Below are 11,976 nucleotides of genomic sequence, written 5' to 3'. Positions count from 1 at the left end.
AACTTTGACTACGTCTGATGGATGACCTTGCAGCACTAGCATCATCATCTGAATCTGATGAGCTATATTTTTTTGGGAAATAAAATTTGATTGCCTAGATCTATGAAAGTACGTGGAATCACCGAATAAGAATTTGGTCTAGGGGGGCTTGACGCCACGGACCTGCCCTTGTCGTCTCATCTCTATCGCTGGGGTGTCGATGCGAATGAGAGAATAGATCGCGGTCTCTATCGCTGGGGTGTCTTTGTAGGGCTGATTAACTCCGATCTCACAAATATGGTTCTCTATATGCTTTCTTTCTTCCAACTCCCAAAAGGGGTCCTACAAATACTGGACTATTTTAGATCCAGATTCCTTTGGCAAGGAGACGGTGAAAAGAAAAAATACAGGCTAGCCAAATGGAGCGTGGTTTGTAGGCCGAAAGACCAAGGTGGCCTTGGTATTCATGACCTGCAAGTCAAGAATGAGGCCTTGCTCAGTAAATGGTTGTTCAAACTTCTTACTAAGGATGATGTTTGGCAAACCATGTTGCGCAACAAGTATCTAGGACAAAAGGCGGTGTCTCAGGCATATTGGAAACCTGGTGACTCACACTTTTGGGCTGGCCTAATGGCGGCAAAGAAATATCTCTTTCGCTTTGGGTCTTTCGCGATAAAGGACGGGTCAGAGATTCGTTTCTGGGAAGATATCTGCCTAGGCAATGCCAGTCTCACAGAACAATATCCAGCCTTATATACCATTGCTCGCGATAAGAATAATACTATTGCGCACGTGCTCCGTTCCTCCCCGCCGAATATTTCGTTCAGGCGGGATTTGATTGGCCTCCGACTAGTGTCATGGCATAATCTCTTATCCCGGTTGGATTCAATTAACCTAACGCAAGGCATGGATGTGTTTCGCTGGAACCTTACTACATTAGGGTCTTTCATAGTAGACTCTATGTACCGTGCACTCATGCATTCTGAGGTACCAGTGAGTAATAACAAGAAAATTTGGAAGTCCAAGATTCCACTAAAAGTGAAAATCTTTATGTGGTATATTCGTAGGGGAGTTGTGTTAACGAAAGACAACCTCGCACGGCGCAACTGGCCAGGGAGTAAGAAGTGATGTTTCTGTACTCATGACGAGACAATCAAACACCTCTTCTTTCAATGCAACCTTGCACGTTCTACGTGGTCAGTCATCCAAATAGCTTCAAATTTATATCCGCCCATAAGTGTTGCCAATATTTTTGGTCATTGGTTGGACGAATACCAAATAGGTTCAAAACGCTAATAAGGATGGGAGCGTATGCCTTAATTTGGTCGCTTTGGCTATGTATAAATGATTTGATTTTTAATGACAAAAAGGCTTCTCCTCTACAAGTTATTCCGGTGTACACACTCGCTACATACATGGTCGATGGTACAACGACCGGAGTACCAACCACTGTTCAAGGCAGTGTGTACGTGATTGGAGCAGGTGGCTACGGAGGTTTTTTCGCGACATGGATGGCAGCATAACCTACGGATTGGTCCATGCTACCTCTTGAGCACTGCGTTGATTTTCCCTTGAAGATGAAAGGGTGATGCAGTAAAGCAGTGTAAGTATTTCCCTCAGTTTTTAAGAACCAAGGAATCACTCCGGTAGGAGGCCACGCACGAGTTCCTCGCACCTACACAAACAAATAAAATCCTCGCAACCAACGCAATAAAGGGGTTGTCAATCCCTTCACGGTCACTTACGAAAGTGAGATCTGATAGATATGATAAGATAATATTTTTGGTATTTTTATGATAAAGACACAAAGTAAAATAAAAGGCAATAAAAATAGCTAAGTGTTGGGAGATTAATATGATGGAAAATAGACCCGGGGGCCATAGGTTTCACTAGTGGCTTCTCTCGAGAGCATAAGTATTACGGTGGGTAAACAAATTACTGTGAGCAATTGACAGAATTGAGTATAGTTATGAGAATATCTAGGTATGATCATGTATATAGGCATCACGTCCGCGACAATTAGACCGACTCCTGCCTGCATCTACTACTATTACTCCACACATCGACCGCTATCCAGCATGCATCTAGAGTATTAAGTTCAAAAGAACAGAGTAACGCTTTAAGTAAGATGACATGATGTAGAGGGATAAACTCATGAAATATGATATAAATCCCATCTAGTTATCCTCGATGGCAACAATACAATACGTGCCTTGCTGCCCCTACTGTCACTGGGAAAGGACACCGCAAGATTGAACCCAAAGCTAAGCACTTCTCCCATTGCAAGAAAGATCAATCTAGTAGGCCAAACCAAACTGATAATTCGAAGAGACTTGCAAAGATAACCAATCATACATAAAAGAATTCGGAGAAGATTCAAATATTGTTCATAGATAAACTTGATGATAAACCCACAATTCATCGGTCTCAACAAACACACCGCAAAAGAAGATTACATCGAATAGATCTCCACAAGAGGGGGAGAACATTGTATTGAGATCCAAAGAGAGAGAAGAAGCCATCTAGCTAATAACTATGGACCCGAAGGTCTGAGGTAAACTACTCACACATCATCGGAGAGGCTATGGTGTTGATGTAGAAGCCCTCCGTGATCGATGCCCCCTCCGGCGGAGCTCCGGAAAAGGCCCCAAGATGGGATCTCACGGGTACAGAAGGTTGTGGCGGTGGAATTAGGTTTTTGGCTCCGTATCTGGTAGTTTGGGGGTACGTAGGTATATATAGGAGGAAGAAGTACGTCGGTGGAGCAACGTGGGCCCCACGAGTGTGGAGGGTGCGCCTAGGGGGGGTAGGTGGCCCCCTACCTCGTGCCTTCCTGGTTGCTTTCTTGACGTAGGGTCCAAGTCCTCTGGATCACGTTCGTTCCAAAAATCACGTTCCCGAAGGTTTCATTCCGTTTGGACTCCGTTTGATATTCTTTTTCTGCGAAACCCTGAAATAGGCAAAAAACAGCAATTCTGGGCTGGGCCTCCTGTTACTAGGTTAGTCCCAAAAATAATATAAAAGTGTATAATAAAGCTCAATAATGTCCAAAACAGAATATAATATAGCATGGAACAATCAAAAATTATAGATACGTTGGAGATGTATCAGTCCACCACCTTCTTCGACATAGGCATAGTGTCGGTCTATAGGACTCTACTGTTGCCGATTTGTCGGTTTGTATTTCATGATTTTTTGTCAGACTTTTGGTTTTCCAAAATGTGTTTTCGGCATTAGTAGAATCACTTTTGATGTGTTGGTATTAGAATGAAACGTACTTACCATTTCAGTTTGCATCTACACTCTAATGCTTATGGTTCTGAAGTACACATCGCTGCATAGTTACTAACGTGTATGGTTCATATAGAACTTGATGAATTGCAGAGTTATAATTTCATGATTTCACAAGTTACTAAAATCAAAAGTTTGGCTTCTATTTGATGAGCAGGTTCTCTTAGAAAATCAACAACTGAAGGAGAACGTTTTAATTCCTATAATCAACGGTACAAAGTGGAAGTGGTTGCGAGCACACCACCGACCGTGCACCTGTCCTTCCTCACTGCAACATCAGATGACCCATCGACCATGGCCATTGTCCCATGCGTGGCCAATAAATTTTACACTGCTGAGAGGAGCGACCAGCTCGTGGTCGTGGTGTCTGGTTGCTCCAGCTGGGGTTTGGGGTTTTTCAGACAGGTGCACCACACCATCCACTGCCGATCAATGCCTCTCTTATTCGGGTAGGATCATCTGTCTGTCTGGCCAGTTTCATATATTAAATTAGGTCCAAATCGAGTGGTTTCTCGAGGTTGGATGTGAGAAAATCTGATGAGAATTGGGGTCTGGGCAGCAGCTGGGTCTGTCATTGAGGCTTCCCTTTCTCTCGCGTTGCAGGTTGACTTCACTCCGCAAAGCGTCCACGTCCTCACCTCGCTCAAGGTATGTTTTTTTTGTTCTTTCCTCCTGTAGTGGAAATTAAGTTTAAATCTGGCCGCTTACTGTCCCACCTCTTAACCTGCACAAGTCGTAATGCTTTTGTATGTTATATGTTTTGCTTAATTGACGTGATGTGATGTGTTCATGTGGTTAGCATTTCGTGAATCTGAGAACTTTGTTTTTTTAGAAGATTATCTGAGAACTTCGTTAGTTCATGCTAGTGGTCACTGCCTCAATGATCACCTGTATCCAAAATCGTGAAAAGGGACAAAACTGGCCCTTATCTAAAACTTCAACACAAAATGGCCCGAATCTAAAAAAAATCATGAAATGGCCCCTTTTGCATGACGCCCGGGGCTAGGGCACCATACTAGATAGCATGACGCCCCGGGCTAGGGCGTCATGCTATTTGGCATGGTGCCCTAGGCCGGGGCGTCATGCTACATGTCGCTACCATGGCGCCCTAACCTGAGGCGTCATGCTCTCTAGCATGGCGCCCTAGCCCCGGGCGTCATGCAAAAGAGGACCATTTCATGAAATATTTTCAGATTGGGGTCATTTTGTGTTGAAGTTTCAGATAGGGGCCAGATTTGTACATTTTCACTCCAAAATCTTCTTGTCAGAATGTATGGTCCCACGCCTTGCAAAATTGTGCCAGTTTCTGCAAATATGTCAAATAGGTGTCACTGTATCAGACTATCTGTAATAGGGGCTCTATAGTTCTAAAATCCTGACCATTCGCTGTTGTGAATTGCACATGTTTCCTGCAAGTGGTATCCTATATTGGATGTGCTTTGTACATGTGTATTTGTTATGTTGAATTGCTGCTGTTACTTACAGGGACCTATTATTTTAGGTTGTAAATGTTGGCTTGGAGTCTATCCCTAAAGTCTTGCTGGCTTTTCTGAATATCCAAGCAAAAAACATGGCAGTGATCAGAGCATTTGATATTGAGGGAAAAGTGAAGGGTCTGAGTGGTGTTCTTCCGATTGAAGTTGTTGAGCCTTCTGGTGTGCACCCGGAACTGGCCTTCTTTTCAGCATCATTAAACAAAGCTTTGAATACTATGCTAGCAGTTCGTAGTTGTGCTCTGAATACATGCATGTTCCCCTACTTGTAATCGCCACTTTTTCTTTGTTTCTGCATTAATTAATGGATCTAAGGTAGTTAGACACACATTGACTATAATCGATCAGCTCTACTAAGACATGAGTGGCATCATGACACATGTGCTACGAATCATATCCAAAAGCAATGAAAAGGGCGCCTATAACCTGGCACCGCACAAGCTCCCTCTCAGGAGGCACCACGGGGTGGCGCCCCACCCGCTAGTCTTACATCATTGCTAGCTAGTAGTAGTATGGTCCTGGCAGATGTCTTTTGCATGTGGAAATAAATAAATTATGCGTTTTATTTCAAAGGATTAAAGAAATGCCGAAGCTGTTCTCCCTTATTTTTACTTTCCTTCTTGAGTCACAATGAAGCTGAGTTATTCGACATTTGGCGCATTGTTGTCACGTCCGGCTTTTATAAAAGGTATGTGTAACTTCACACCGATCATATCACCAACCAACTCTTCCTAGAGTACAGACTTGAATGAATGAGTGTTGGCACAAGTGGTCCTTTCTTTGACCTCCACCTTTTTTCTCTTATGAAACAAATTACAAGAAAAATAGGAGAACACCACGAGGTGCTTGGCAATTGAGTAAATGCTCCAGTTCATGCCCTTCGCTACAAGCTCGCGTCCAACAACCCACAACGCTGCCTCCACCCTGCCCTCACTCTCAAGGAGCAGGGGAGGGCCTAAGATTCAAAGAGTGTGTATTCACAATTGCTAACGCTAAGGTAGTGCTATACTTTTGCATCTGTTGTTGGTGTTCGGTCAAGGCTCAAATAGCCAATATCTTGGCTTGACAACGGGAGAAGAAGGCGACGCCTACTTCGATACTCAAGCGTTGCTCAGCTAAGGGGAGAGTCCAATTTTCGCAGTCATAGGATTACTGGATTTAAGCATTAGAATAATACCAGAGAATATCAAGCAGACCTTAACCAGTTAAGTTGCGGCTACGGAGTGCGGAACTATGGATTGGGGCGAGGCCATGACGGACGGACGTCGTTGTTCGCTGGGGTGACTTCATCAATATGAAGATATTATGCCGACTAAGTATCTTAAAGGTGCTCATAGGGTAGGATGTGTGTGCGTTCATACGGTTGAGTATATGTATTTGTATGTAAACTTCTAGAAAAACCACTCCAGCATGGCCCAGGGTATTGTAGAGGACCAGGAGGTGTGGATGCCCCTTGCTTGGGTTGAGATGCTTGGATTGTTTATTATTCTTTGTCAATTTTAGTTTCTCCATACTTGTAGTTGAATGGCCGTAATTTTTTGACAAATATAAAGGTAAAGAAAAGATTCAGCCAACTGATATGTCCTTGCGCATGGATCGCCTCCACGGCCGACGGATTCGAGTTTGATCAGATGGCCCGCAACAACCTTCGATGCCGAGAGCATGGGCTTTATTGCAAACGTTAGCGCACCTCACCTCAGGATGAAAAAGAAGGAACCTTATCCTCCGCATAAGCATATCCCATTTGGACCACCCCCATCGCTATGCTCATCCACCCTTATCTCATCTGCAACGAATCTCATCCACATGTTTCCACTCAGTCTTCTTTTCCCCGAGCTCTCCTGTTCGTCCCCATCACCATGCCCGTCCCAGCATCCACTGTGTTACAAGCCAGAGGGGCGATACGGCCAGCCAGAATTGCATCTTTCCTCATGCAGCAGGGAGAAACGCCGATGATGCGGGAGATGGTGCACAAGGGCGGTGAGGTGTGTTGGGCGATGAGTGTGACAACACTGATGTTGCTCGGTCGATGACCGCAAACGTCGCTAGTGCAATGACAGCGGCAACAATACAGAAGAACAATGATGTTGTAATCGACTCTCCTGCTGTAACATCTAAGTTGTTGAAGAGGGGCCAATGCTGCGAGCAAGTAGGACTTTGCAACAACACTCGTGTTGCACTCGAAGCTTTGCAACACTAGCCCTATTGCGCTCCCCACCTAACCGTTTTTTCTCTTTGAAGCAATACTTATGTTGCGACAACAACAAAATCACCGTCTCCCGTTCCCGGGGGCGCAGGGCCACACAAACCCGATGCTCCAGTTCGGCCGCCGTCTCGCGTACCACGGCCTCCGCCGCACCCTCGTCGTCACCCGGTATGTGCTCTCCACCACCTCGCCCCCTGGCGCGCCGTTCCGCGTGGCCGCCATCTCGGACGGCTTCAATGCTGGTGGCATGGCGTCGTGCCCCGACTACACGGAGTACTTCCCGCGACTGGAGGCCCTCGGGTCCGAGACGCTGCGGGAGCTCCTCCTGTCCGAGGCGCGCGCTGGGCGGCCAGTGCGCGTGCTGGTTTATGACCCTCATCTTGCGTGGGCGCTGCGGGTGGCGTGGACGGCCGGCGTGGCCACCGCGGCCTTCTTCTCGCAGCCATGTGCAGTGGACGTCGTGTATGGGGAGCTCTGGGCGGGGCGGCTGGCGCTGCAGGCGACGGACGCGTGCGCACTGCTCGTGAGAGGAGCGCTGGGCGTGGAGTTTGGGCCGGAGGACATGCCGCCGTTCGCGGCCGCGCCGGAGTCGCAGCCGGTGCTCGCAAAGACGTCGATTGGGCAATTCGATGGGATGGACGTTACCGACAACGTGCTCGTCAACTCTTTCCACCACATCGAGCCAAAGGTACGCCATACTTTGAGACTGGTCAGCTCTGCTCTAGTTATCTAATAAGTTTTGCAACAAGAAAGAGACGACGTGAGCGTTTGTGCTCTAGCCTCTCTCTAAAGGTTGATATCTACTTAAAGAGGTCCTTAGGAATTAATCTTACGCATTCGGCACTGATGAGAGCAGAGCATTCTAATTTTAGTTGTGTATATTCATTTTCAGATGCTAGAAAACTAGATGGTAAAATTGCTTCCTTAATACATTTGAGATGTATTAATTTATATGTATTTTTAGTGCATTTATCAGTGCTAAATATCTTAACAAGAGAACCCTACATTGCTTTTATCAATTAGCATATTTCATTTTTCATTTTTCATTTAAGAGGAGTAATGCGCTACACAAGCATCGTAGACACATAATTTTTCATTTCTCATGGAGTGTGTAAGGAGGACACATCTATTACGTTTCTATAATCTTCTGTTCCACATTTCTAACGCAAGGATGGTGCAAAATGAAAAAATTCAGTGTAAATTATTGGAGGTGGCATAAGGGCCTCATATATATGCTACCAGCACGACAACTAAACATACAAGTGTTCCACGCTCCATTATTTATTATGTCACATCAGATTGATGATGTGATGATTCATACGGGTAGGAACGAACGGTCCTGTCAATGTGATGTTTCTATACTTGATTATATTTAGTCCATTTCAGAAAGAATTTGATATTTGAAAATTTGCCAACTGGGCAGGAGGCAGATTACATGGAGTTAACATGGAGAGCGAAGATGATAGGTCCAACTTTGCCATCATACTACCTTGATGCTAATCGCCTACCATCCAACAAGTCTTATGGTTTTAATTTGTTCAGTGAGGGTGCATCGTGTATGGATTGGTTAGACAAGCATAGCATTTCCTCCGTTGTACTTGTATCCTATGGTACTGTCTCTAACTACGATGCAACCCAGTTGGAGGAGCTTGGCAGTGGACTATGCAATTCTGGCAAACCTTTTGTTTGGGTTGTCAGATCCAATGAGGCACACAAGTTATCTCAAGAACTCAAGGAGAAATGTGAGAACAATGGATTAATTGTTGCGTGGTGCCCCCAACTAGAAGTTTTGTCACACAAGGCTATCGGTATGGTAAGACATATTACATTCTTTTACTTTTTTTATGGACAAGAATACATAAATGTTTTACAAAGTAAACAAAAATGACAACACTTTAGATGTAAATTTATGAACATACATGTAGGTTTTTTTGTTACCCACTGCAGATGGAACTCGACATTGGAGGCAATTGTTAGCGGTGTTCCTCTTGTGGGAATCCCGCATTGGGCTGACCAACCCACCATCTCAAAGTATGTGGAGACTGAGTGGGGCATGGGCGTGCGAGTGCGGAAGGGCGATAAAGGATGGCTAAAGAGGATGGAGGTCAAGAGGTGCATTAGAGAGGTGATGGACGGAGATAGAAAGGATGAGTACAAAAGAAATGCTGCAAAGTGGATGCAAAAGGCCAAGGATGCAATGTAAGAAGGAGGAAGCTCAGATAAGCATATTGCTGACTTTGCTGCGAAGTATACTTCAACTTGAAGTCATACCAATGCATTTTTTACTTCAAGTTATGAAATTAGGCATTCACTCCAATGGTACAATTCTTTTAGAGTGAATGGCATTTTAATGTGTAAGTAGAGTGTCTTCTCACCATTTAGAAGGATGTTCAATTTCTGATGTACTAACAAAATGTGAACAATTGTTTACAAGTTATAGAACCAATTTGAATAAATTATAGGGAGTCTATAAAAGTATTGTCATAGCAACTTTCACTTTATTAGTCCATGTGTATTCTTAGTGTTCCAAACAATAAAACAGTTCCCTATGAGTTTTGAATGTGTCCAGAGCATCGATCTTGATTGTTCATATCCTCAATCTAACGGTTGAAAGCAATGGCATTCGCATGAACAGTACCCATCAGCAGCTTCCAATGTATTCTAGAACCATCGTGTTTTAAAAAGTGCATGCCGCTCAGGCCATGCTGTGTTCAGCAGCGATGTGCTGAGTGGCTTGGGATGGGTCTAGAAAGAGGACAAGAGAGAGAAGAAATCTAAATTAAACAATTAATGAATCTGACCCTACTGGTTATTTTCCTTTGTGTTTTACAATTCTGTCACGAATCAATAGGAATTACACACTTCTAATATTTCTTTTTTACAACAATAATATTCCTCAATGCATTCATACATAGAACGTATTATTTTGCATTTCCTTCTTGCAGCGTAGCCTAATGCTTTTTTCTATCAGCAAAAACACTTATGTCGACGTCCACGTGCGTGCATACTAGTTTATTAAGGTAAGAAGATGATTCTTTGTTCATCCTAAACTTTCATTGGAAACATATTTTTATTGGTGCAAAATTAGGAGTTCTGTTAGTTTGAGTTGAAGCTGAATGCGTAAATGTATATGAAATAAAAACCCATAGATGTTTCAATTGATTAGATAGACAAAAAAGACACATGAAAGATTAAACTACAATATCAATGAACATCATAATTTAAGATAACATAATCATATCCCCTACGTCTTGCCTATGACCTCATCATAAGGTATCGTGTGTTACGCTATTCTTGGAAGTGGAGTTTTCTCATAATCTAGTTGGAATGGATTGATTCCTTTGAAATATTGCATGTTGTATGCTCTGGTGATATAAATCACTAGTAGGATTCCTCCAAGTCTCTTAAGACATTACATTCTTATAAATACCCGAGGACACTATTTAGAAATCACACACACATTGAAATATTTTAGCCATTTGAAAGCTTCATGGAATATATATCTACATAATTCTCTATCAATTGTTAAAACACAATGTATCACACATGCTATGAAATTACAAAGTATAACAATGTACAGACATAAGATGCATTATTGTACATAATTTATGAGCACATATAAACTATGCATAGTACTTGGGGACCTTACTGTTTTGAGAACTGTGCATATGTATGATTAGGTGGAATTTGGTGATCTTCCTATTTGGTGGGGTACGAAGGCTCCATGGCAAGACCACACATGCCCTTCTTGTCTGCAATGTCCTTCTGCATTCTCAGTTACCCATCTTCGCCCCAAGTTGTGCCCCATGAATTCTTCATTAACCAATAACTTGTGACATCACTAGTCTTTCCATATCCAATGGCTGCAATTCCATGGTCCAAATCAGTGATGCATGAGCTAGTCATCACCTCACCTGAGTAGAATTGGAATGTCATGTCGTCTTCGTCGACAGCTACAGACACTGGGTGGTTTGCAACTGCCATCATAAGGGCACCCTCATTATTGGCAGGCACATCCTCAAAGCCGGTGCTGGTTGCAGCACTATTGGATCCAGCCTTGCACTTGCCATCAGTTGCATTATATGTGTAGCTGGACTCCATGGTAAGACCTCAGTTCTTGATAATGAATTTCAAGGCATCATCCATGAGTCCTCCCTCGCAGCCTTGATCTTCAGCATGAATATCACAGTCAACCAACTCTTGCTCCGACAGTGAGATTAACTTGCGTCTTTTCAGTTTTACAATACCCTCTGTCGCGGCAACAACAGAAAATGCCCAACAATAGCCTAGAAGTAATTGTGTTGTTATAGTGTTATCCTAGAAAATATTACCATGTATAAGCAATGCATCACAATGTGTTATGACTTACTGCACTAGCCTTGATCCTTGATAGGGGTGATAGCTCCCTTGGCCCTCCAGTCCATCGTTGCTGGAAGGGCATCAAAACACAAATTATCATACTTGAATCCTGAAGAAAGAACTATCATGGAGTTTTCTTTGAACCCCTTGTTTGTGTTGGTTGTCCTGAACTCATCATTGGTGATATCAGCGAATTGGTTGACGCCGAGCCAGAACATGTGAGTCAGGGCATTGAACTTTCAATGCATTCAACGCTGGCTTTGAAAACCTTGAACCGGCGCGCCTTCTCTGTGGCGTCCTTGTACACGCGGCCGTACTGCACCATCCATTTCACATGCTTCACCACCACCGACAATTCATTGTTCAGCTCACGAGTTGCAATGACAGTTCCGCATAGGCAGATGCAACCCAGGATGGCAAGGAGCAAAGCCCTGTGGATGGTCATCTTCAATTATGGACCGAAATGCCTTTCTTCTAGTACTGTGTACTCTGTACTCTGCTTTGGTTTGGGTTGTTGAATGGAACTTTGTGGTATATATAATGTCATGCACATGTTAAAATAGGAGGTATAGAGATACGGTGCTTGTAGGAAGTTTTTTGTGGAAAAGGGCTTGTGCATTGCCGTGGAGTGTGGTGTCCGGCCAGATG

The 11,976-nt window shown here is 43.8% G+C and overlaps 1 protein-coding gene and 1 pseudogene across 1 annotated transcript; one reads left to right on the top strand and one right to left on the bottom strand.

The window, feature by feature from the left end:
- The first annotated feature begins 6,622 nt into the window (after nucleotides 1-6,622).
- LOC123048397 (UDP-glucosyltransferase UGT13248-like) lies at nucleotides 6,623-9,172 on the top strand. Its single transcript, XM_044471505.1, has 4 exons — nucleotides 6,623-6,743; nucleotides 7,005-7,657; nucleotides 8,393-8,777; nucleotides 8,895-9,172. The coding sequence occupies exons 1-4, from the start codon at nucleotides 6,623-6,625 to the stop codon at nucleotides 9,170-9,172; spliced, it is 1,437 nt and encodes a 478-aa protein (XP_044327440.1).
- Nucleotides 9,173-10,668: 1,496 nt separating this feature from the next.
- LOC123048396 (senescence-specific cysteine protease SAG39-like) lies at nucleotides 10,669-11,773 on the bottom strand (annotated as a pseudogene).
- Nucleotides 11,774-11,976: the final 203 nt, after the last annotated feature.

The sequence above is a fragment of the Triticum aestivum genome, chromosome 2D, assembly GCF_018294505.1.
Source record: "Triticum aestivum cultivar Chinese Spring chromosome 2D, IWGSC CS RefSeq v2.1, whole genome shotgun sequence".
Taxonomy (NCBI): Eukaryota; Viridiplantae; Streptophyta; class Magnoliopsida; order Poales; family Poaceae; genus Triticum; species Triticum aestivum.
The sequence above is the reverse complement of the archived record's forward strand: the minus strand, read 5'-3'. Positions and strand labels throughout refer to the sequence as shown.

Coding starts and splice junctions, on each gene's coding strand:
- LOC123048397 (XM_044471505.1), top strand. CDS start 6,623: ATGCCCGTCCCAGCATCCACTGTGTTACAAGCCAGAGGGGCGATACGG. Junction 6,744..7,004: donor GGAGATGGTGCACAAGGGCG/GTGAGGTGTGTT, acceptor TTCTCTTTGAAG/CAATACTTATGTTGCGACAA. Junction 8,778..8,894: donor TTTGTCACACAAGGCTATCG/GTATGGTAAGAC, acceptor ACATACATGTAG/GTTTTTTTGTTACCCACTGC.